General features: G+C 37.6%; 1 protein-coding gene across 2 annotated transcripts in view; it reads right to left on the minus strand.

Annotated features, from left to right (window-relative positions):
• The window catches only part of sh3bp4a (SH3-domain binding protein 4a), a 29,383-nt gene extending 3,058 nt beyond the window's left edge, over positions 1 to 26,325 (minus strand). The window contains exons 1-3 of one of the 2 annotated variants that reach the window (XM_079889811.1): positions 26,219 to 26,325; positions 12,569 to 12,762; positions 10,105 to 12,467 (exon numbers count right to left, since the gene is read on the minus strand). In XM_079889811.1, coding sequence (XP_079745937.1) covers positions 10,105 to 12,467; positions 12,569 to 12,689 — 2,484 coding nt within the window. In that variant the 5' untranslated portion in view covers positions 12,690 to 12,762; positions 26,219 to 26,325. Of the gene's footprint in view, positions 1 to 10,104; positions 12,468 to 12,568; positions 12,766 to 26,218 lie in introns of both variants that reach the window. The other variant, XM_079889810.1, reaches the window with a different exon arrangement.
• Between the last annotated feature and the right edge of the window lie 1,340 nt (positions 26,326 to 27,665).

A 27,665-nucleotide genomic window follows, 5' to 3' on the forward strand; every position in this document is an offset into this window, starting at 1 on the left:
CATAGACTTTCATTAGAAGTTATTAGGACGTCTCTAGTTTCTATATGGTGATATTTTGAGGTCTTCAAAACACGACTAGAAATCTTTCTAGAGCCATAATACACAATAATGTACTATTGACTCACATGTGAGGTTATATATCATGGAATTGTCAATGTTTTTTTGTTTTGTTTTTTACATTTTCCAGATTTGGCATTCATTTTATTTTATAAATAATCATATATTTTTGTTTGTGTTCTTCAAATTCAAGAGAGAAATTAAGTCAATAGAGAAAAGAGAAATTAAATACCTTTAATTTGTTTTTTAATTTATTAAATATTCCAAAAATAGGCATTCAAATATGGTTATAATAGAAATGTATTAATATGTTTTGATATATTATATAACAGGCATATGTATACAATACTTTTCAATCGTTTTTAGGATGGCAAGATTTTTAAATGTTTTTAAGACATCTCTCATTTATTTGATGAAAAAAAAAAAGATTTGTTTTCTATTTGAACATATTGTAAAAATGTAATTTATTCCTGTGATGGCAAAGCTGAATTTTCAGCATCATTACTCGTCTTCAGTGTCACATGATCCTTCAGAAATCATTCTAATATGCTGATTTTGTACTCAAGAAACTGTTATTATTATCAGTGTTGAAAACAGTTGTGCTTCCTAATAAAATAAATATATATATATATATGCCTACATAATATAATGTGAAACCAAGTACCAAGCATATTCAAGCAAAATAGCTTAAAATAAACCACACAGCCTATAATAACAATCACACAGACACACGCATATACGTAGTGTGAGAGATTAGACACTCTCCATGACAGCCGTATTTCTAAATCCAATTGTGTGCGACACATTATCCTCCCAGCACACAACTATAGAGAGTGATCTGGCCTCCCTTAGAAGAGGAAATTAAACTAATGTGAAGTTAAATGCGTTTTAAAACAATGCCCAGGTGCGTCAGAAGTACAACAGTGTATACAGTCATAAAGAAAGAATGGATAAGGTAAGACAAAAATGCAAGGTCGGGAATTTGTACTCTTATCTGTGCAGCCCTCCACGGATGAGTGACTGAAACCTTCAGAGGACCCAAACGACCCCGTTTCCTGCCACACACACACACACACACACACACACACACACACACCAATGTTTGGAATGAGACGGGACCCCTGGGGTCCAGTAGAATGGAGTGGTAATCCCCTCTCTCTTCCATGATTGCTGCCGAAGAAGGGAAAAGAGGAAAGAAAAGCACAACTAGAGCCAGGGAATCTCAGTGAGACGATAACTTACGATGTATACAATCATGAAAACGGCTGCACATATCCCGTCTCCCTGTTGGGTAAATAAAGTCAATGACTTCCTTTTTATTGCTTGATGGAGAGACACTGTACATGTATAAGGGAGACGAGGGAGGTGGAAACTTCCGGAACAGGGGAGTATCGCTTCAAAAGCGTGATAAAACTGTGAGGTGACTTCAGATTTATTCCCCTGCAGAACTGAGAATTCTTTTGTTTAAAGGATGCATTAATATTCTTTAACGACTCGATATGAAACAACTACAGAAAGCTTCAGTAAATCTAAACCTAAAGGACAGACACTTTAGTTTGAGGGACAAAAAACAAGCGAATACCTACAAAAACCTTTTTTTAAATAATAACTACAAAATAGTTAACTATATATTTCATAGTATAACTAAATTGAGATTTTTATTCAGAAATCATGTATGTTTGTATGTTTGCATGTATGTTATCAATATGTTTATTGTTTATATGTATACACACTCACACAGACCTTTAATAAATATGATAATGAATATGAAATTTTGAAATCTATTTTATTTAAAAAATTATATATATATATATATATATATATACACACATATACACTGTGTATACATAATGTGAATTATGTAAAAATGTTATTATATATTAAAACGTGTAAATAAAATAGATAGTTAATATTAATCTATATTTTATATTTTTTACATTATTTTATATACATATGTAAATATATATATAGTTATTCATAAAACTATTCCTATAAAAATAAAGCCCTAATATTATAAAATTCTAATATACACACATTTTATGTTTATTATATAATGCGAAAAAAAAAACATTCCACTGCAAGTGTATGCGTTTTTATATATATATATATATGCACACATGCATACATAAACACGCACACTTTTTTTTAATTTAGAATAGATGGAGACTCATATAAGAGATTCACATTTTGTAGTTATATGCGTGTATATATATATTATATATTGCTTTGACAGTATCTGACACCACAGGATGCAAATGGCCTTTTATATGAATGCAGTAATGCTTTTCTGAAAAAGCAATTTCCATCTATTTTCCCCCATCTTCTCTCCATCTTTCTTTCTCGGTTTCTCTTTTTGCACACTTTAATTGATTGCAAGCCGATCCACGACTGATCTTCCAGACAAACGCCCTCGCTGCGTTCCTGGCCAGAGAAGATTCTCGTTTTGGATCTATTGAAAGCACTCAAGAGGTCTGCTGATTCCTGACATTTGGGATGAGATGGCAAAATGTCACAGTCATTAAAGGGAAAAATACGTTCAGCTGAGCAGCCAGGGTAATTTTCTTTCTTGCCAAATGGCCCTGTAATTTATTATTTTTGGAAGGCTCGACTCGCGTATATGTTCACAAGAAATGCACAGAGTTGCATTACTGCTCCTAATAACACCTCCAGCTAACCTTTAATGAATGACTGATGAGTCTTTCAGCTAATAATTTGAAAAGATCTCAAATTTCCAGTTGCATTTGCATAATCTCTACAACATAAACCTTACTAAAAACAGATCGCTTCAGAAGTAAGAGCTGTATGTTTTTGATTTGCTAAAAAGTACCAATTCCTAAGAGTCATTGGTTGGGACATCGTTTCCATAGAATAGTCCTATACAGTATAGTTTAGTATGGTACGCAATTTTTGTCGTTTTCATTGTCAGAAGTTGTGAATGGTACCTTAATTCCGAACTGTACCATACCACCTTTTTGGGACTCTTCCGTTGGGGTACCTAGCACAGTAGTCCGGTACTGAGGGTGGAGCTAGACTCACTGCAGAACACTGATTGGTTGACAGAGAATCGTCACTTGCGCGTGCTCTACAAGGGGAATGACAACACAAGAGGCGCCATTTTTTAATACAGTTGAAACACAATACCGTTTCTTCTTGTGACAAACAGCCACATGTCGAGAAGAAAGAACAAGATCTGCTGTATGTCCTCCATTGTTGTTGTTTCCTGTGTCACTTCTTCGCACAAGAATGACATTGATCGCTACTTTCCCGCATACACCACGCCTATCAAGTAAGGGTACTGTTGGTGGTGAAAACACAAGCCGGATCAGGGTTTAACATCCCAAATTGTACTGTACTGTACTGTCCTGTATCGCTTTGTGGAAATGAGCCATAAAATGAGCAATACAGTCATTAGTTTGGGAATCCAACTACAGTTGTGGTGCTGTATGTTATTGATTCGGTAAAAAAAGGTTTGTGTTCATAAGAATCATTTGTACACCAATTGTGCTGTCAAAGAGTTGGACCACATAGGACCGTTTCTGGATCTGAAGTACAGTAATGTGAAGGACTGTAGGTGGTATTCATTACCTTACCCTTGTCAAAGAACAAGAATTCCCACTATGAATGAGTCTCCAATTGTTCTTTACTCCAAGTCAGAAAGACATGGATGGCTCTTAAATGGATGGTTTATTTATTGTTTGAATGTGTCTAGTCAGTCCAGGGTCGAGCATCTATTTCCAGAGATGGTTTGGTGAACTGGCACTCTCTGTATAGACTTGTATTTATGTATTCACTTCCTGAGCTTTTCGAAATGAACTCTATACACAATGGGAACAATGTTGCTTTACTAACAAGACTATAAAGAGTATCCACTAACAGAGTACTCAGGCCCAAAAGTAAAAAAAAACCTAAAAAAACATGAAAGCATAATTGATTGGATGTTTTGGTTTAAAGACTTGGGAAAAACCGAACATGCAAATTCAATTAGATGTCTGCTAAAGCATAAACGGCTCCCTATCCGTCTTTCTGATTAAAATCTGACTTGAAAATGCAGAGCCTAAATTACAACATCACCTCGCTAGAATACATATCCAGATTCCAGACTCACAGGAATGTAAAGTCCCTACTGGAGTGCGGTTGGAATGTAAGAAGAGCATTACAGATGCATCCAATTGGACCAGAATACCTCCTGAATTACCTGGTTAATAAGAAAATGATGAATCGTGAAGGAATGGGACCACAGGCATGATCAGAATTCTTGTGCCTATCCATTACAAAGGAATGTTCCGGAATTAGAACACGGAACATTCCATAGGCCAGCAGGCCACCTGTTCGGAATGCGACCGTTTTAATGAGATTAAAATGGATGATGCTGTTTGGAATTGAGCAAATATCAGTAAGTAAACTTACGCATCTTAATAAACTGCCTTGTTGCCACTACCACAACGTTATCGAAGTCAAACTAAATATCAGAGTGCAGATGCCAAGCTCAATAAGATGCTTCAATGTAACAAACAAGAAGATGATTGGATTTGTGGAGGTGTAGTTATGTAGGCAAATATCTTAGGTTAAATTCAAAGGTTTGTCAACACAAAGAGAACACTTTTTTTATGCTTTTTCGAATATTATTACCTTTCATGTAGTGTGTGATATATAGCTGTTTGTGAATGTAAAAGGTCTGCAAAGCTTTAAAGATCAAAGTTCACGACTGAATGGTTAGTTGATGAATTTATGTTGCTGATGTGGAGTTAACTCTTCAAGTCTTTGATCAGCATATTGTCATGATAATCAATAAAATCGCTCGTGTGGGAACTGTTGTAAGATGCCTACAGAGTGACATGCTATTGCATTTGTGTTACGTACTGTATCGCATGTGAAAAGACGGATGCGACAGCTTGAGCAGACTCACAAATGTGCTCTACTACAACAACTCTTCCTCTTCTCAACATGGACTCCTCTTCTCTTCCTCTTAAATTTTAGGGTTAGTGATGTCACTGATATTGATATAGTGTAACACTGATATTGTGCACAAACATGCTGGAACGCTATAATGTTCTACACCACATGCAAAGTAAAAGTATGCTAGCATGAGATTCCATACATATTTAGCCATGTTTGCTAACTCTAACTCACTTTAAAAAGCTCAAGGACTGGGCTGGACTTCTCACAGACTTGCATTGTCAGATATACAGATATAAAAATCTCCGGTTTAGCTATATGAATGAAAACACTGCATCAACAGCTGAAGTAGCCTTCAGATTTATAATGCAGCAAACTGGTCTTCAGGGACTCAGACCTGAAAGTGGGATTGAAACCAATTTCAGGTTTTACAGGAAAGTTCCAATCACTAAAAAAACCCATTAATGGTGTCGAATAGTGGCTGAACGGTTGACTATAAGAGACATACTATTAAATGGGATTGCCGAGCCACTCGTCCTCGGCACAATTTCGTCCACTTTCTTTGGAGGCAACCTGACGGGAATGATGGACAGATGAAATTGACCTGTGAGCTTAGGAACGGTGGCGTCTCGTTTTCTACAGTTTAGATGCCTGCTGTGGCATCCTGCGTTTCAGGAGTTTAGAAAGAGATGGGAAGCAAAAAAGATGGAAAGAAAAGAAACAGCGGGGGATGGGGGGATGGGGGGACAAGCCGATGAGTGGGAGGAAGACGAAAGATTTTCTTTCTTTGTTGTAAAACTGAATAAAATGAACCCACCAAGGATTTTCTATCTCTCTAGTGACAAGAATAATGAGCAGAGTTTTATTTTCTAGTTGAAAGGCTTTTTGCCTGTGCGGGAGAATGTTTAATATCAGATTTGTTCTGCATTCTGGCCAACATATCACTGGAATAGCTCACCCAAAAATGACAATTCATCACTTACTCACCCTCATGTCTTTCTGTATGACTTTCTTTCTTTTGTGGAATATGCAGTAAAAAAGTGAACGAGAACCACGGCGCTCAAGCACGATTTTCAAAGCGAGAATAGCAAAAGTCTGAGACCATACTGAAAATATTCATTTAAACCAGCAAATAATTTAAGATTTTCATTATGCCAGATTTCCAAAGTATGCCAATAATATAATTTGTAATGAACACATCTGGATTAGAAAAATTTGAAAAACACAAAACAGGATAAAATTGACAAGTGATCTTAGAGTTTTGGATTGTATTCACTATATACATTTCCATTACTCTTAGAATTTTTAATAACTTTCAGAACTTTTTTCAGGTCCAGAAAAACTACAGCTTAAAATATTTTTGTGATAAAATATTATTCTTTATACTTTAACTTTATAATATAACTATATCATATTTGTATCAATCTTTCCAAAATGTAATCTCTGTTTGTATTTTACTTTCGGGTCCAGCTGACTCCCTACCATTAAGTTTAATTTTAGGGAATGATGGGATGATATCTCAAGCACTCAATTACCAAGTGATTCATCACGGCATCCACCATGCCATGGAAAACAAATCATAGCTGCTGGATTTATCTTGACCTCCCTTGGCATCCTCCCATTACATGGTTTCCCACATCATCAGATAGATTACACCTGCCAAGATCAACCATTGGCACCACACGACACAGATCTGACAGATCGGACTGAGAGCCGTGAGGTAAAGGTGGTTTGTAGTCTGCAGGGTTAAGGAAATAAATGTATGGCTAATGTCTGCTGTCAGAACTCACTGTGCAGAGGGAAAGAGTAACTCAAGGAAATGAATGACCTCTGTCGACAAGACCATTGTCTTGTTGTAAGTTGTAGGACGTTATTTACCAGATAAGGTCTTGAAAACACAGTGATATATTTTAGCAATAATTCCAACTGATTTCGAATCGTTCATGCAGCAGTGCAGTTAGCATAAGTCAAAGTCTTGGAATGCGGTTCTGAAAAGGTTACTGTGATGAATGCTAATTGGACTTGCTAACACATTTGAGCTATGAGACTGAGACAATGAATACTTATCTGAGGCATTTAAAAGTATGAACAACGAACCACTCGAGCGTGAAGTGTGTATGTATATAGCAAAACCAAGCCAACTGCCTTTGAGATATAATTTTTCTTTTCTTGTTGCTTACGCAAGCGCTAATGATCAAATCATGCTAGAAATGTATAATACATTTTATATAGGTATACACATGTATTTATACATATTTACACATTTATAGCATGAGTTGAGCGTTAGCATTTAGCTCAAATCGAACAAAACTTCAGTGTTAACATTTAAACATTCTAGCTACTAGCTAAATTTCTTTCATTTTTATTATTTCTTAACATTTAAGTTTATATATATTACAAACATCTGTCCATGCATGCACTTATCATTTAGAATCCACAATCTTGCATACTATTTTCAACAAATAGTATGCAAATTAGAATGCGAGTAGGTAGGTGAGAGCGAGTGCAAAGTTTCAGCTTTTCCCTTTGAAACTCAATAGAGCTAAATGATACTGCTGAATACAGCAACAGGCACATAATGCGTCAATATACTTCCACTCACAATAATGACTGTAAAATGAGTTTTGTGGTTATGGTCAAACAGCCACAGAAAAATAATCTAATTTTGGCTATGCTACCAGAGGGCAGGGAGAGGTGAAGGTCATGTTTCACATTGATTTCTAAAGAAGCATGTAAAATGTGTCCCACCACACCATGGCTATTTGAGAAAAAATGTCAGGGCTCAGCCAGTCCTCAGGCGAAAGCTGTTGGAAATCTCTTATAAATGCATTATTTAACCCTTAGGGGCAGAGATGGCCAGTTTAAACCAGACAGACAGACAAAACTGTCAGCTTGCTGTCAGCAAATTGAGATAAAAAACGCTATTTAGAAATAGCTAGATGTAACAGATCTCTCCAGAATTATCCAAGAGCTAAAAAAAAAAAAAAAAAAAAATTAAACAAATATAAATATGCTATCTTACAACACTTTGGCTATTGTGACTACAGTGACATTTACACAAAGAAGCTGCACCAAGCCCAAAGCAGGTGGCTGACTGTGAGGTGGCGATAACCCCAGTTTTGCCCACTCCAAATATTTAAACCAAGCACATTTAAAATGGCTCAGTTTATCTTGATTTCTTTACTAGCCTGATGGCCTTGGAGTGCCCCCCCCAGCTATTTGGTTTTATTTTAGGAGTGTTTAGATATGGCTAAGGCAACTGCCAAGCTCTTTCAGTCTTTGGAAGCTTCCAAAAGGCCTAGCCAACCACCTAGCATACAAGCTTTGAAAACGCACCACTTGCTGAGTAAAGGTGGAAAAGCTGCCATTTGACTCGATAAAACTTGGCTTAATAGAAAAAGTCATATATTTATGGATTTAGGCTAAGCACATTTGTGTGTGTGGAATGCTAACTGTAAGTTAGGATACTGAGGCAGCATACAGAACTGTTAAATCACAATACCGACGGGTATTAGCTTGAAAGATTTATAAATTGCTATGCTAAGCTTAATAGCTGGCCTGTCAGACTTAACACTGAGCAAAATTTCTTCCATCTCATTGTTTGCACAGCTCAAAATGTCACCAGGCTCAGAGGCATTGGGCGTAATTACCAAACTCAAAAAGACAAATCACTAAATAATAGCAAGAGCGAGGCAAGGAAAGGCCGTGCGTCCATCAGGGACAAAAGGCTGCAATTTCAAAATCGATTCACTACCACAAAAGACAATCGGCTAGCCTCTGACGTCAGGCCTTGGGAATAATAGCCTCATCTCCACTTGATAAATGTGTCAGCACTAGAAGCACGGCAGGAAAACAATGATGAAGCTCCCTCTCAGCCAGCAGAAACACTATGCAAGAGACGCTAATGATTGTTGAGGTATAACAGGCGCTTACAGTCCACTCAAGTCCTGAATAATTTAACTTTAACAAAAGCTCTGTCTGTTGTGGAGGAAAAGATAAAATGAAGATTCCAGCCAGGGATATATCACTTTATCTCTATTTGGACCTTCAAAAATAACTAGAAATTTAGCTAAACTTGCAATAGTATCTTTTATCCAAGATAAGATGTTAAAGCTAGTATTTTGCTAAAGATAAGACTGGACTTACTACATCTGTTCTCTCTTTTGCTGTCCAGTCTGAAAAGGTGAAAACATATCTTTCTCAATGCACCATCTCCTCAGATCTGCAAGACCCAAGCTGGCAAAAGTGGAGCGCTAACATGTTTACTTCTAAATGGGATATTGGTCAGTGCTAGTAGAAAGTATGTAAGGTAGAAATGGCAAAAACAACAAAAGAAAATTATACTGTGCTGTGCTGTTCTGACAATAACTCAACCACACTAGTGTCGACAGTAACACAATAGTGTAAAAAAGGCAGTAACTAACTAACAACTAAAGGAGTAGTTCACCCAAAAATCACCTTTTCAACATAATGAAAGTGAATGAGGTCTGGGGAAGTGAAAATGTCAAGCTTTTTTAAAAAGTTTCATGAACATATCATTAAAGTGTTCCATATGACTTTTGTAAGTCTTCTCAATACATAAAAATAACTTTGTGTGAGGACCAGATAAAAATTTAAGTTCACCTTTAAGAAAGCCATAAGGTTTGTAACAACATGAGCAAAAGTGGTGAGCAAAAGAAGACAATTTTCTTTTTTAGATGAACTAATCTTTTAAGGACACCAAAGAGTTTATATTTCTGGACATTATGGGGATTTAACCATGGTAGTTTGTACTGTACATTACAAACCCTGGACATCCTGTTCCCAGTGATAAAAAAACTAATACAAGAGCAATCTTTCTTTCAGTCAGAATGTGAGTGAGCCAAGAAGGGATCCGGCTGCTGTACTTGCAGGTTTCCACAGCTGTACAGATAAGAAAGGCAGCACAGAGCAGCTAAGTGCACTCTCATCAGAATTAGCCCCAAGCATTAATAAGAGAAAAGGCAGATAAGCAGAACTGCATAAAAACAGGTTTAAATCAAGTATTTTGTGGCAAAATTTCCAATAGTTCTCCATTTAGAACAGGGCTTCTACTGTATTCAAAAAGCAAACACAACCAAAATAGTTTGAAAACTATGCAGTTTGGATAAACCAACACACACATAGGCTTACCATCATCAGTTCCTTCTGAAAAGATTTCTTCTCTTTGGTCTCCATGTTGAGGCAATCTTCCTTTAGTTTCTCCAGCACTGAGGCAACCCTCTCTGGTTCACTATCCAGATCTGCTCTGCAAAAATACGTCAAAGGAAGATTCACATAGCCCAGAGCATCAGCAAATGCTCGCCAGTTTCCCAGATTTTCCATAAGTATTGTCCTCACAGAGGCGTAAATGTAAGTGAGAAACTTGCAGGGCTTCAGGATTTGTTCCATCAGCATTGTGGTTGTTAGGTCTGGCCCACAAAAGTATATAGGCTTAACCTTTCCCAAGACAAGCACATTTTTTACATGTACAAGCCCAATCTTTCCCTGATAGTATCCAATGTACCACTCTTTGGTCCATAGTTGTCCTTTGAGTTTGATCTTCTCCTCACTGAGTAGGGCGATAATATCCCCTTTTTTATATTCCAGCAAGTACTGATTCTTGGTCTGCCTGATAACTGTTTTGATCAGTTTGCCAAATTTCAAGTTGGTAATGCAGCGCTCTTGAAACTGTGGGTATTTGGTGGTGATGGCCAGAGGAGACAAAATAATTTTATCAACTTCCTTTTTCTTTAGGAACCGTCTCTGGCCGTTGTTCCGTATCCCAGTTTTAGGGGGCGGCTGTGGTGTCTGAACGCAAAATTGTGCAAGTATGCAATCCTGATCATCTTTTACCTGGACACGTAATGTGAAGTCGGAAATCTCATCTGCGTTCCGAGACGTAATCATGTAGATGAGCCGGCTCACCTTGCCTAGTTTGATCTGAAACCCACGTACAACCCTAGCCTGATCATTTGCCTTGACCTCATAGTTTGACATGTTAGAGTACATACCTATCAGCAAGTCCTGAGGTCTGCCAAGGACAAACTGGTGCTTTCCCCACAGTTGTAGTGAAACAGGAGGGGCAGACTTTGCTTGCTTCCCAACCTCACTGACCAGTAGAGTCTTGGGGGCGCAGTCATGGCCAAAAATGGCCACCACAGTCTTAAAAGATGGATGAATGTGTTTGGGCCCGTAGAGGCCCAATGTAACTTTCTTCATCATATGATCCCAAACAGATGAATTGAAGGAAACATGTTGGGTCTGGACAACAACGGCTACATACATGCAGGGCTCCAAGTTGTCCAGCTGAACCTGAATCGTATCACCATAAATGTATGCTTGTGGAACAGGAGAATATGGACCCTCTTTACAGTCACTTCTTACACACAAAACCTCAGCCATTGGACTTTCTGTCCTAGTCGTGACGGATACCTTCATCTCTAAGGTAATGAATGATTTTATCTCCATGTTACTCAGTTTGATTTCAACCACTGGACTGACAGTCGAGCATCTGTCATTGTTCAGCTCCAATGGAGGATCCAGTAGAGCCTTCATAGAGATTTGCTGAGTGTCTCCCACTGCAACATGGCCTTCGGGAACATGAATACTGATATGTGTATCTGGGAGCTGGACTGCCCCTCCACAGCTGTCCAACTTGCAGACAATGTTAGTCTCTACTGGTTGTGTTTGACCCCAGCCTGGGTTCTGCCCAAGGGACTCAAGGTCATGGCAAGAGCGTGCCAATTTTCGATGGTTTAGCCATGCTGTCCTAAAGTCCTCTCTGTTCTGAAACTGCTCCGGTGAGGGAGCTTTAAGCCCTGTAAAAAACCCTGATGAAGGCAATGGAGGATTCGACTGAGCTTGTAAGATTGATAACTCTGATAAACTGTAAGATCTCTTGCTCCGAAAAAAGGGATTGTCCTTGCGAAGCATCTGCAAGGCTTCAAGATCAGCGCTGGTGGATGTTCCATCAAAAACACTATTGCTGTACCCTTTTGTGTTGCTGGTGGTGGAGATGGGGTCTGAAGGCAAGTCAAAGAAAAGCAAATCCATGCTGTTGCATTGGTTCGTCTTCTCATTGCTGTTCTGATCGAGGACATCATCCATGGACCCATTTAGGAATGGGTTGGTTGAGGAGAGCATGGAGAAGGGGTTGTTGTTGTCATAAGGCATGGAGGGCTTCAGCGACATTCCAGTCCACTCCCCCAGCAGGTCCAGCTCTTTTGCTCCCTCCTCCGAGCAGTCCCCAAGATTGTCAATCATCCCACTGTCACTTAGAGATGAGTTCCTGTAGTTGATCGGTTGGACATATGTCGAAGGAATGTATCCCATTTCTCGGTTGTTGTGGGCATACCACCATTCCCCACCAGATGTGTCCAACACATAGAGATGATCACCTTTGGAGAACTTTAGAGTGGTAAAACTGGATGGACAGTAATCCTTTATGGCGACCACTTCCCGTGCAGTCCCAAATGACGTTGAGGAGGCCAAACGCAAGGCACTGGGAGAAGGCACTGTAAAGATAAACATATTAATAAGAATTACTGATTTGCGATGTACATGCCACAACCATATTAGATGTCCCTTTTATTTATTTGCAGTGCAATAAACTGACCTTTGACATCTATGAGAGTCGTCTCAGTCAGTCCCTCATCAAGGTCAATAAGAGTGCCCTCTGATTTACATCTAGGGAGCACATTGTTGTTGTTGGTTACTCTGATCCTGTGGGCGGCCATCTTGCATTGGTTAAGCTATTTTACCATTGCTCCAATCCTGACAATCACACACTGGTAGTTTTCCATTTTTTTCCTGCTGTGAAAACAAAAAGGACAGGGACAATCTTGATTAGCTTTGTGTGGCAGGACAAACGCTTGATGCACTGAGAATAATGAGACATGCTGCAATCAGATTATTGGATCATTAAGGCAAGACAATCTTCTGAGAGATTGTACCCAGAGATTAGTGTGGTATAGCTAAAGGGACAAACTGGGACGAGATGTAACTCAAAATGTACTGCATGAGATTAAAAGATCTTTAAAGTTGATTACTTTTAATCTATCTTGGAAGGGGTTAAAGCATTGTTGTCTAGTTAGTAGATGAAAGCTTGAGTCAGAAACCGTTAGTTCAGAACTCAAACAAAAGATCCTGGTAGAATCTCAATATTTTTTAATGCTCTTTGCTAATTTTTTGCTCCTTTCATAACATTCAGTCCTGTCACATCATGGTTTAATTGATGTAATATCTATTGCCAAGGGATGACAAAGGAGGTGGTACCTGCAGATGAACAATCAATAAAACAGCCATAACAAGGTGCTGCCACTGCCAGATATGACAATGCGTTTAATCTTTGACCTTCATTTGATTTCAACTTTTTTTTAACCTCTCAGAAAATGTCTTAAAGCCAGCTTAAAGCCAGCATGAAATCAAATTGTATCAAATTTGCTTAATGCACATTCCTGGTATTATTGTGTACGTCTTTTATTCAAATTGAATGTCTTGCTGCATTTCAGAGACAACATTTATTTTCAGCTAATGTAACTAATCCCTTTTTACTGTTTTTTTTTTTCATTTTTGAATATGACGGAATAGAGACGTAAAAAGAATTTCAGAAAAATATACTATAATTTATTTCAGCATAAAAAGGCACTTATTGTAGCTTTTAAAGATGCATAAGGCTTTATGGAACAATATTATTGCACATTTACCACACTACCTATAACAATGTAATAAAATCACTTAAAGATATGTCATTTACATCAATAAACAACCACAATATAAAATGTACTAATTTATAGACCTGATTTCTGGATGAAACAGTCTTTTATCACTGGTAGAGCGTTTGATTTGCCAGGTTCAGAAAGAAAGATATCAAAGCATATCAAAGGACACCTTGAACTAAAAATCACATGCATATGGTGCAGCAGGGGTTCCATCAATTAAACGAACTAAAACACCGCTGGGTGATGACACTGAATAAATATCACCCTAAAAGTGAATACATTACTTTTTGTGTCAGCATGGTTCCATAAAAAAAGCACAGACTTTTTGCAAACTCCTATAGTGCTATATAAAATGATCATTATTTGCAGTTTGTTGTGGATTAAAGGAGCTATTTTTCCTGTTATGATTTATGCTCTCTTAAGATCAGCAACAGTTTGGCTTTGGGGGTGGGGGAAACAGACTCAATTTCCATGCATGATTGCCTCAACTTCTGTCTGAGATGATGAGCGCTATTAATCTGCTCTTGACGTGACAGACATGCAAAACAACACAGATGTAAAACAAGCTATAATTAGTTGGTCTAAATAATCTCAGAGGCATGAAAAGAATATCAAACAAGACCAAAGGGCCAAGTAACTCCAAGTAGCTGATAATAATGCAATTTCTACACAAAAGTTAACCTCAGAAAGTAATAAATGAGGTTGAAATGACATGAGGGTGCCTCTGTACTACTTCTACTTTTATGAATGCACAATTTTGTGGTAGAAAATGCTTTAGAAATACTTTCAGAAGGCTCTTGGAAGGAAATCTATGAAGGCCTTGGAAGGAACTTTCATGTCTGTTACTTAAAAGCTTAATGAACCCTTCAAAAGAAGGAAAGCATATCTGACATGTATGTTTTAAAAGCCTTTTCACACAAAAGACTTGTGGAAGGATTCATACCCTTTTAAATGTCCATTTCTTTATCTACATAAGATGCTGAAGTAGGTCAGCAATACCACTTGTCTTTCAATCCCTCCAGTCCAACCCTCAAAAAAAATCTCACCCTTGCTTTTATTTTATTCATAATTCAGGCCATCAGAAGTTGATGGAGAAAGTGCATTCCAGGATGACATGAAATTGTAAAAAATGATGGCACTGACCTCCACCAACTCTATCAGAGCTGGAGAAATGCTTCAAGGTCTATGGTTCTTCTAATACTAGGAGCACCAACAAATAAAGATTATTAGAAACCTAGTGGTCTGACATGGATGTAATCATGGTTACTGATAACAGCACCTGGGGCACTTCAATGACTGAAGAGAGTCTCCTTCCTACAATCCCTCTATCATCCAACCCTACCGTGTCTATTTTCGCAGACTCTGGTGATAACTTTTTTGTAGGGATAATTTCGGCCGTCAAAAATGATTGAAAGTGGCAGTTTTGGTTTTTGGTTGAAAGAGAAAAATGGCCAAAAATATGAGCCGAAAATATATGCAGTGTTCAGCGCTCAGGTTTCACTCTTGCTCTAGCCATTATCATGAAATTTCTATGTAGCAGTAGACTTGTTTCTGTTTGCAATAGTCCTACTGTACCGTGACATGGTGTGGCTATGCTGGGCAACGCTGGTAAAATGACGCTACCCTCTCGTTCACTGATCCACTTCCCGCTCACATGCTCTTATAATAATAGCCTTGTAGGACTAAGAATTTTCGACCGAGAATTTTCTTTTCAGTGCATCCCTACAGTACTTTTTTGCCCACGAAATTTCACTGAAATGCGCTAATATGACCAGACTTTGAAAAATGTGTTTGTGTAGCTAGAAACATTTGCAATTGTGCAACTTGTTGGTTATGAAAAGGCAACTTTTTAAAAAATTATAAAAAAAAAAATTTAAAAAAAGACAAATGACTTTGGTCCCATTAACAATTAAAAACATGCAAATTTTTCCGCCATCATGGATGGAATGGCGCTGTGCAATACAAAACAGCACTCAATACTTCCTCAAAAGTACTACAAGAACCATTAATGGAACTGAAATCGAAAAACAAAATCTTGCAATTCCCCAGTAGTCACAACCCCATCAAATTCAGCCAAAGAGACATTTGTAACCATCCGTCTACAGCATGAAACACTTGTAAACCACGACTCTCGGGTGTCCCATAAGACAAGAGAACACTTATCTCAGATGCAGCACGTAACTCACAGAAGATGAGTCGAAAGCACTTCAAGCTGGAGGCCAGGGAATTTAGATGCTCTTAGATACATTGTTAGCTCTGCAGAAACCTCATGGGTTTAAATTCAAGCACTTCTTAATTATCGCCCCTTCAGTCAGCTTCATACAGATAAAACAGTGTTTGGCTGAATTAATTAATTCAAACAGAGCGGCATTATCCTTCCACCTCGCATTAAAACACCTGTCATTTCAACTGAATTATTATAATTGCATTTCCAAAACGTGACGTTGGGGCAGTAACTGAGATAACGTGGCACATTACAGCCTGTGGTTATTACATTTTATAATTTTTTCTATTGATGATAGGGAGGAATTTTATATTACTTTGACAAGCTAATTGGGTGAATAAGACAAGTGGCATTTCTGCCGATTGCTCATCACTTGGTAAATATGACCACCTCGTATAGCAGAGGACAAAGCAATTTCTCCCTCCACTGCCCCGCCAGTCCATACTTCACCACTGACTCTAAAACAAAGGGTTTACTCAGGTAAAGTGCAGAGGGGTGTGGGTGGAAGATAATATTTCAAAGTTCCCATAAGAGGCTAATTTCAGGAGGAGTCCATTAAATGACAGACTTCATTTATCGTCTCTATGTGAATAGGTCATTCTACCTGACAAGGATCAGCTAACGCAAATGAGTCTGACATTACAAACCTCTTTATCAAAAATATTGCTCAGTAAAAAGTGGATCATTCTGACTAGGGATCTAGGGACTAAGGAAGTAAACAGACAACAGCCCACTACTTATTTTGTAAAGTTTTTACACACACACACACACACACACACACACACACAAATGTTATATAATTTTTTTTGAAATATATATATAAAAAAATTATTAATTTTAAAATGTTCATACACATTTCAAATATTGCATACATAAAATTTAAAACAAAATACAATTAAGTGTGTAATATTATATACACAGTGTTGAGGAAAGTTACTTTAAAAAATAATGCATTACAATATTGCGTTACTCTCTAAAAAGTAACTAAAAAGTAAAAAAGTTACTTTTTGTGGAAAGTAATGCGTTAACACTTTTGCGTTACTTTTTCTCATCTTGGCTGGGCTTGTTTGTTTGTTTTATAATAGCTAAAAAATAAATTAAAAAAAGGTTCTATTTTCCACAAATGTAAAGGCCCTTTCACAACAAAAAAGTAAAATGAAGAAATCTCAAGCTGTAGGAAGCGCAAATTCACACATGTACAGTAGAGGGCGCAGCTCAAACAAATCTTTCAGCTGTGCTGTCATTCTGGATTGCAGAAGAAAAAGACGCAAAAGAAGCCAAATTCAAACTTGTGCCACATGCACGAGCACATCATAGCTGGGTCAATTTGCTGAAGCATGTGCACTAATTTTAGTTCTGGTCTACCAAATGTCAAAGGAGAACACATCATATTGTTGTTCCAATTACACTCAGAATTTTATTTGCATACATGAATACACAAAAAGAAAGAATTCAAGGCTAGTAAACTGTGTTCCCAAATGTATCTCTCCAAAGAGAGAAGAAATCGATGCCAAGTTTCATTCCTGTTGGGAGGTCTGGATTAGCAGAGGCTTAAACAAAGTCCTCTGTAAATGAACTGTGTTGTTTTGCATCAGGTCGGGCCGTCTCTCAAGAAACGCTCTACATATCAATGAAGACTTTTCTGTAGCATTGCTCACCCCTATCCATCTTCACAAACACCACCACACACTCTGAAAGACATGTAAACCTCAGTGCATTCACCATAAGCCAGTGAAAATTTACCTCGGGAGGCACGCCGACTGACAACAAGAGTTACAGGGGCATTTAGGGGATTACAAGGACTGAATTTGTGCTGAGTCCCCATTAATTATGAAACACAATGCAACACTCTTGTGCTTGTGGAAACTGATGACGATTGTGCTTTTTTAGGTTTGTTCTATTCCTGAGGGATTCGCAAGGTATAGATCGCAATGCTGCAGAAGTCATGCTTTCAGCCACTAAGAATCTGATTCAGGAGATTTGCTGATTATTATTGCACTGCTGTCAGTAGATATTTCAACAATCATTTGGTTAAAAATTTAGGTATGTTCATCATTTTAGTGACAATGTTAGGTGCAAAACATACTCTGAATGCTAAATTTCTAGCTACGCAAGTGCAAATTTCATGCTTCATAGTCTGAAATGTCTCAGACTGTAATCTTTGTGTATTGCCACAAAGGGCGATATAGCGAGCATTAGCATTTATTGTCTTCTTCTATAGTCAGTTTCTCTTTCAGGTCAAATACTGTCATGGCAGGGCAACAGTTAGAAAAGCATACAACAAAGAAAGCTAGCCAAAATCCCTAACGATTAAGCTAACGCTAAGAGCTAAAGCATTAGCACGGCTAATTAATCCCTGACTCAACTTAAAGAACAAAATCTAGTCAACATGAACGTTGTTGGGCAACTAGTCGATAGTCAACCATTACGACCTATCCAGAACACACAACAAGACCGTACATTGGCGTACTTTGCAGAGTATTTGTATAGTTTCTATAGTAATTGGACACAAGACCCCCCTACAGGATGTGATTCCAGCGCCTCAGCAAGAGCATAATCATTTATTTTCTGAGTTTAGCGCACACATGTGTTTGGGAGAGAGTGAAGTCCTTGGTGGGAGGAGAAACCCTGCAGAGACTAACTGGAGCAAAACCATGGAGTCAAACCTAATTATTATACACACACACACTTCTCTGGAGAGCGGTTCTGACAGGAAGCCAGCATCCCTGCACATTCATCATTTAACATGTTCATGGTGCAATGGAATCATATTTTACATTACACACCAAATGTGGCCTGAAATTAAATAAAACCTGAAGCGCAGGATGTCTGTGTATTTTCTCACGAGTGTCTGTTTGGCTACTGGGGTGGTGCAGTCTTCACATCAGAGGTCTTGCATCATCACATGGTTTCATGACGCAAGCACAATTTGTGATAAGAAAATATCAGGTGTCTACTGCAATGAAAAAGTGCCAAATACTTTTTTTTTAAAGTTTCTTTCTCATTTTTAAGATCTAGGTTTTTTATAGTGTCTTTTGTTATGTCTATGAAATGTTATGAGATCTAAGCGTTATTTAAATACTTGTTTAATTTACATAATTACTTAATTATTTACATAATTATATATTAAATATAAAACATTTGTTCATATTTTATAATTGTTTTTAATATAATTTAGTTACCATATAAAATGATTAAATAAGTATTTAGCTAAATTTATTAATATATATATATATTTCTTATTTTCTATATTAAATCATTAAAATTAATTCAAGCCTGGAAGGCCAAACCCAAAACCACGCAGCACCAGGAACAAGAAGTGACAAAGGTAATGAATGGACCATCTGCAATTCCAGATTTGTCATTCAGAAATAAACATTGGTCAACCACAAATTTGGATATTTAAACACTCTAGGGTGTATCAGGATGTGCTTGGTAAGAAATTGAAAAACAAACTGTGTTTTCAGTCTAGCATTATTGAAACTCAAGCTGACACTTCATTCTCTCAGTCATTCAGACAGAATGAAACACCCGATTGGCCAAACTCCAAAATAGCAAGGGCCAATCAGATTCCTCGTCTCAGATATCAGACCGCCAGCATCTAAAATGCATCATGTCGTGTACGGCGCGTCTGCATTTCAGTCGCAGAGTCTTTCTCAGATGCCAATACTTCCCTGAAGGCCCTTTCGGCTAGAAAACAAATGGAAGCACAAAGGATAATGACTAGATCTTTTGATTTAAAGAAAATCATTCAGAAATTGACTAAGGAATTTCTACATCTCTGACTGTTTGCTGTGACTTTATCTATGAAACACTTCATTAAATGGGACTTAAACATGTACTTAGTCTGGTAAGACATTCAAAAGCTTTCATTAACTAAATTAACTATTATCAAAGCACAAAGTTGGAAGTGACCAATGCTCTTGATTTAAACAGGATTAAGGGTGAATATCTCAAAATATGTCCAAAATTTCACAACTGACCCTAAAAATCGAACTAAAAACTAAAAGAAATTATATTTTGCCTATAAAAAAAAGAAAACTACAGAAATATAAGCCACTTGGGAAGAAACAACGACTTTGTTTACAGTAACAGGAAGTGGCCGAACTATGACAGGAAGTGCTCTGGACAGACTGACAGAGTAAAGGAGAAACAGCAAGAGAGGAAAAGAGAAAAAGAAAGAGAGGAAATGCTTGGCTGATGAGTAGCTCGCGTCCCTTCCCTTGCTCCTACTCCTCCTCCTGCTGTGTGTATCTGAAGCCCTCCAGCTGGATATGGGCTGCCACAGAGTGGAATTTAATATCATTCCTCAGCTGATAGAACATAAACAGCACAAAAATCTCACTTATAACCCTGAGCTTCCTCTGGGCCAAATATAGGATGCAGAAATGCCAAAGAGCGCAGACAAATTACAGATGGAGAGCAGCACATGTCCGTCTGCTGAATCAGTGATTGAGGTGAATCTACGGTGAAACAGCAAATCTCACTAAAACATGTCTCTCTCACACTTCATAATATTTCATATATATATATATATATATACACATACACACAGTTTATAGCTTTTAATATAATATCTTTTAAAATATTTAATATAATAATTGAATATAATATAATTTAATAAAAAATAGGCAATTTATTATTTCATTGCTTTTGCAATTGCAATATATATATATATATATATATATATATATATATATATATATTCTCATTACCATAAAATGTCCAAACATTCTCTAATACTCTCAAAGGAGATTTTAAAATCACAACTAAATTAGAAATGAATGAGATTTTCTTTCTGAAACTACATTGTGAAAAAAAGTTGCTGCCTTAAAAATGTAAGTGCAATCAACTTGGATGTTTAAGTCATTTCAACTTAAATTACATTAAACTGACTTAAAAAAATGAGTTGAATCTTGTATATCTTACAATAAAGTTGAAAACTGAAACTTATTTTGATGAGTTAAAGCAATGTAAACACATGTTGTCATTACTTCTTGCTCATATAATATTTGACAGTGTATGGTAATGAGAATTTTGAAGAAAATGTGTTTAATTGTCATGAACAATGTTACGTTGCAATAAATAAATATAAAGACCAAATTTTTCTCCAACAAACCAATTTATTATTTTTTCATTATTTGGATTTTAGGCTTCAAATATGAGCAGATCTCGCCACGTTTCATGATTCTACTTGAGCAAAATGAACAAAGATTGCTAGTTTATATATAAACACATCTGCGGTCGATGAATCACCAGGAATCAGAGAGTTAGACAACAGGCTTGAATAGGATCCTCAGACCGTTGAGCGTCTCATGAGTCCTGAAAACAAACCGCCCAGGTCTTGGTCCTGATCCCAGCTAAAGACACCCACTGATACCATCAACAATACACTCCCTCATCCCGACACGCAGAAAAAGCAAAAGAGTATATAATTCTAGGTTATTCTGAGTAATACTTACCCTTAGCTGAACTGAAACTAGTGGCTTTCTTTAAACATAGCATCATTACGCAGACCGTCTATAATAGTCGCATTCGTATTGGAAGAGCAGCCAAAGGCTACGGGAATGGAAAGGCCATTTGAATGGGAGTTGGAGCACAGCGTTTCTAGACCAGGCCTGCTTGCCTCAGGATAAACGCTGTAAAGGCCACAATATACTTACAATGTAATCTCTCCTGATGGCCAACTCTGAAACATTAAATCCTCGTAAAACGATCTGCCATTTTATGCCCTGTCTTTCACAGTCTACTGCCATCTGACTCGAGGGGGATTTTAACACTGCTGTTCTAAGCTGGACTAACATGGCTTTATGTACAGTGGACACGACACAAATAATAGAAAGAGTGTTTTCTGGCTGATAGGCATTTCTGTGAAAGGAATGTTTCAGCTTTGATCCAAGTTAAGCTGTATGGACAACATCTGTGGCATGTTGTTGTTTATTTGATTTATTGTATTATTTATTTTTTAGTTATTTTACAGGTTAGATACGTCGTTTTTATGTAGTTTTGGCATTTTTAGTGGTGATTCTTAAATTAGCGAATCAGTGTGCTGTGCTTAAAGTTGCCTTAGGGTGTGTTCACACTTGTCAGGTTTGGTTTGATTCAAACAAACTTTGGTGAGATTGCTCTGTTAGTGCGGTTCATTAGAATAAGTGTGAATGCTGCCATCTGAACCCTGGTGAACACCAAAGAAGCGGACCGAGAACCCTGAAAAAATGGGTCTCAATCCGCTTCCAAAAGAACTCTGATGCGGTTCAACTGAGATATGAACGCAACACGGGCCAAAGACATGTAGACATGAAAAACAGGACATGATGTCAAGATGCGACCCTAAAAAGGACAGAATGCTCAAGCACAACTGTTTTTTTTCTCGTCAAAGTCCAGATGTTTCCCAGTACAGTTCGATACAGGTGTCAAAAACGCCGTCTCCTCACAGCAGATCTTGGTTTGTGTGTGACGGAGGGATTCCTGCCGCTGTTTTGAGCTCCATCACATGTATGCACATACAAAGAGCGCATTTAGCCCAGCACAGAGCATTGTTTTGGATGTTCTACAAGTTCCGTCGTATCTTTAGGTTCGGTGTTAAAAATGACAGTGAGAACGTTAGAGACGAGGAAAAAAAAGTATAATTTTGTTTTTTGGTCCAGACCAAAAAAACAAAGAGAACCGAACTACAAGTGTGAACATACCCTTAAAAGTTACATTTTTACCATTAAAGGTCCTTTAAAGGCCATTAAATGTATTGCTTTTACATGTGTTCACACTTGGCAGGTTTGGTTAAATTAAAACAAACTCTGGTGCGATTGCTCTGTTAGTGCGATTCATTTCAATGAGTGTGAACTCTGCCAGTCAAACCTTGGTGCGTACCAAACAAGCGGACCGAGACCCCTGAAAAGTGTTACCAACTATTTTCAATGGAAAGTACACTCTCAGAAAAAAAGGTACAAAAGCTGTCACTGTGGCGGTAACTTTTCAAAAGGTACACCTTTGTACCTAAAGAGTGCATTTAAAGGAGAACTTGGTAACTTTTTTAACTAAATAAAACTGTCTAGAATTCATTTGGATGGTTAAACAACCTTTTCTGGTGATATTGGTGACTTTCCCCGCTCTCCCCAGCGTTCCCAGGCGGAAAACTAACCTTGCAACTTGGGGACTACCGTCCCGGCAAGATAGAAATTGGAAGTCTCGTGAGAAGCGAGAACGAGAACGAGAACGAGCGCGAAACACGAATTGCTTTACGGCAATTCGACATAAACACACACGCATGTATGATGTATTACCCACCTCGGTAGACATAGCTCCACACGATACAGTTGGCTTGCTCCGATCAAAACAAACGCACATGAGCAGCGGTAGAGAGGGGGAGGAGGCCGCCGCAAGTGAGTTTTTTACGACCGTGTTGTGAAATATATGTCCCCCCACAGCTGTAGGGGGAGCTCGTGGGGAAAACATGTGACAACAAAAGGAAAAATCAGCGAAGAAGTGACTAGAGTTCGCTAGAGTTGCCGAGTTCTCCTTTAAGTCCCTCAAAGGTACATATTGGTACCAGACGTGTACATATTAGTACCTAAATGGTACATATTAGAACCCTTTTGAAGGGTACTGTCCCAGTGACAGCTTTTGTACCTTTTTTTCTGCGAGTGTAGCTAAAACCTGCTATAATCGCTAAATTGCGCTAGATGATGTAATGTGCCAATTGTATGAAGTTTACATTGGTTTTCTCTGTAATTTTAATATAATATAGCCAAATGTCCAATAAAGCTCTTCTGTGAAAAATTTACATTTTTCTGTTGGACAATGGAACGAGTATGAGACACTGACTGACTACATGCTACATGCTACATGCAAACAAGTATCTAGATTTGTCGCTAGTCGCTCGATCCGCTTACAAACGGACTCTGGTGCGATTCGACTGAAATATGAACGCAACACGGACCAAAGACATCTAAACGAACCAAAAACAGGACGTGATGTCACAGGATGCGACCCTAAAAAGGGCCGACTGCTCAAGCACAACTGATTTTTTCTCATCATAGGAGCTACGTTGCCCATCACAGTTCGGTACAGGTGTCGCAAACACAGTCTCCTTGCAGCAGATCTTAGTTTGTGTGTGTGACAGAGAAATTCCTGGTGCAGTTTTGATAAGCTCTTCATGGGGTTTCAGCTGGTCAAAATTCCTGTTTGTTTTATATGTTTAGGCTCGGTCTTAAAAATGACAGTGTGAACGCGAAGTGAACTAGGACTAAATTTATCATTTTCTTTTCCGGTCCAGACCAAAAAAACCAAGAGAATCGAACTACAGGTGTGAACACCATACACCCAGACCATTACAATGTGTCAAGTTAAAAAAATGTCTTACGCAAACATATCCAATCAGGGCCAGGTGACTCTGAAAAGAGCAAATTAACAGGGCTTCCTTAAAGGGATAGTTCACCCAAAAACTATGGCTGCAGTCAACTGTCTGGTTACTAACATTCTTCAAAATATCTTCTTTTGTGTTCAGCAGAAGAAAGAAACTCATACAGGTTTGGAACAACATGAGGGTGAGTAAATGATGACAGATTAAAGTTTTTGGGTGAACTATTCCTTTAAGAATGATTAGTCGAATAGTGTTTCAGTCAATCCACCTACTAAAATACATAGTTTTTCACATCCCTGGTCAATTAAATTAGTAAATACTTGCTATCAGTTTGTAAAAAACAAATATATTTAATTTACGTTACAATAACGCACTTCCACTGATGATCTATGACGCAAGGTAGGCCTGTTGCTGACATTCAAACACAGAAATGTAAAATTGTATGTTGTTTGTTCTGACAAGTTCCTTAAATCGCTCTTTTCTAGACCCATACTTTGAACATAGAAGATTAGTAAGATATGTTAATCACATAGGTTTCACGTTAACACATTTAATGGTTTAAAACTCATGACTTTACTTGACATACTGAAGTCAAGCTGTAGCCCCATTGTAAGTGTGTTACTGTAAAAGCATCTTTTGTTTGTTTATACAAACCGAATTATAAGTCCTAATCAAATAAGACCAATTTTTCTGCAGTTATAGACGACTGGTTGTCGACACATTTAACTTGTATAGAATCTGGAACATTCATTGAAGGAAAGTCTCTTATATCTTGACTCGTCATGATTTCAAGATGATTTTTGACTCAACAAACGTGGTTTCAGCTTGTAAAAAAAAAGTTCTAAAATTCAAAAAGATTTCATACGAATATAGAATATAACTGTTATTCAAAATACACAAGCATATACAAACACAACCATACTGATCTAAAGTAGCAGCCATTTGTTCTGCGAGCCATGAATATTTAATACACCACCTAACTTGACAATAAATTGTTAATATAACAGGGGGAAGCTGAGGTCTTGTAGGAAAACGAGGCTGAGTTATGCCAGAGGTCAATCCTGTTCCATTCAAAGTCTGAAAGGAATGTGGGAAGGGGAGGGAAGAAGAGGAGAGAGGGGATCGGCGGCTGGGAATGGGAGAGGAGGGGGGGGGGGATGTATAGGATGTCCTCCTCACCATTAGAAATGACCACCGGGGTGGTCGTGACTATCAAACACTGATAACCACGGTAACAAATAACCAACTGTCAAACAAGAACAAGTCGTTCCTAATGAAACTGTACTATTGTAACCACAGTTTCAGTAGTTTAGTACTTAAAATTAGACACTGTTACCAAATTCATACCGTATACATTATTTTTTTGTTACTTTGGTATTTTGGAATAAACTGGTGTATTTATCCTGGTTTTAAATCGGTTTGGCCATTTCACGAAATTTCAAGAAATCACTATAATTATTCAAAAAATAAAGACATTTTACTGGCAGGCATAGGCTTTATGTCAATGAAGGGCTACATTACAACAATAATTGATGGTTCACAAAGGGAATTCTGGGAATATCAATTATAAGACAGTTTAAGCTTTTTAATCGCCTACTACTTAAGTAGCTTAAATATGCACAAATGAAGTATACACACACAACAAGTAATTTAGTTAATTTAAATAATATATCCATCATTTTTAGTTCTAAAAACCTTTTTATATGTAATGTATAGTCCGTGTTGCCTTATTAATATACCCCATTTAAGTTTGTGCCTTTAAAATTTGAATACACCTGATATGTGTGCATCGTTGTAACTTCAGGCTTGTAAAAGCAGCTGAAATGTTACAAGAAACGCTAGTTCTACTTAACACTGAGCGCTGACACAAACATTTCGGAGGTTTGGAAACATAATCCGAATCATTTCAAAAGCAGTCAGAAGGATTAACAGAACAAAAGCGCACAGATGGCATAAACTCACCTCTGCATTCCTGATATGTTTATCCAAAGCAGCGCGCAGTTGTAGTGTTGAGTTGGTCACTTTGTGCTCCTTTGTGGTTCTTGGGCAAAAGCGTCTCGCATCGCATCTGGGCGGGGCTGGAGCGCCGGTGATGTCACAGAAAGGGGCGGGGAATATGAGACGACTGGGCGGAGACTGGAATCCTGTGGTGGTTCGCCATCTGTCACCATGGCCCCTCAAGGAAAATCACTTTTCCCCTGGCGTCTAGAGTTTGCCTGATCAATTATTAATTTTATTTGAGTGATGATGCGGATTATATTCATTCTACACCCTGCATCGAGCTTTCCATCTCTTTCTTACATACTTATACTCCCAAGAACAGACTAAAACTATTCTGTAACTTTATTTTACAGTGTCCTTGTTACATGTTACATGTACTTACCAGAGTAATAACAGTAAATTATGCATAATTACATGCAACTAACCCTCAACCAAATCCTAATCCTACCCTAACCCTATAGTACTTTTTTTTTACCTATAGTATGTTATTAATTAATATTATTCAGTACTTAAATGTATAATTACATTGTAACAATGGCAGCTTAAAATAAAGTGTAACCAAATATTATATTAATTTCTAACATAACATATATATAATGTATAATTAATGATTTTTGGATTTATTTAAAAGTACATAAAAATGTAATTAGCAAAGACTTACCTGTTCAATGACGAACATGTTTTCAATTTCGAAATTAAATTAATTAATTTATTTATTCATTTATTTTGTTGAGCATACAGTCAAAATGTCATGGTGGTATACTGTTACACTGTAACAAACTTTTAAAATAGTGTAAAAATTGTAGTTTGGCATGTTTTCTTCCAAATAATCAGAAAAGGTGAAGCAGCTTAAAGCATTATAAATGTTATCTTTCTCCACCAAGTCAGTGTGGTTCTATAAAGTGGTCAAAAGCTTTCCGGATAGTATTCCGTAATTCTGGACAGGGCCGTCGCTAGAGGGGAGAAAGGTGGTGATGATTCTTGGGGCCCCTGGCATTTGGGGGCCCCTGCGATTTCAATCGAGCCAAACAAGTGCGATTGAGATGAACAGGACTGCAAAAAAAATTGCTAATTTAATTTTAGGTAGTATAGAGCTCCTTGGGTATAACCAACATGACTAACAGGAAGCGATCTCACAAAAAAAGACGTTGAACACAACACACACTAAAATTTGATTGAGGTTGATTCAGTGAACCGGCTCAACCGGTTACCCACTTATAATAACGATTCGTTCAAAAATCAAACATCACTAGTAAGTTCACAGTATTCATAAAAGAGTAGGCAAAAAGTAGGCTATATATATGTAGTTGGTTGAAAACCCACCAAGAAGAAAAGAGCTACATAGAAACAGCCCTCAGCTTAGAGTTTGAAGTTCCAGAAAGCTACAAAAACCTTTATAAATATCCAC

This window comes from Squalius cephalus, assembly GCF_949319135.1.
Source record: "Squalius cephalus genome assembly, chromosome: 13".
NCBI classification, from domain to species: domain Eukaryota; kingdom Metazoa; phylum Chordata; class Actinopteri; order Cypriniformes; family Leuciscidae; genus Squalius; species Squalius cephalus.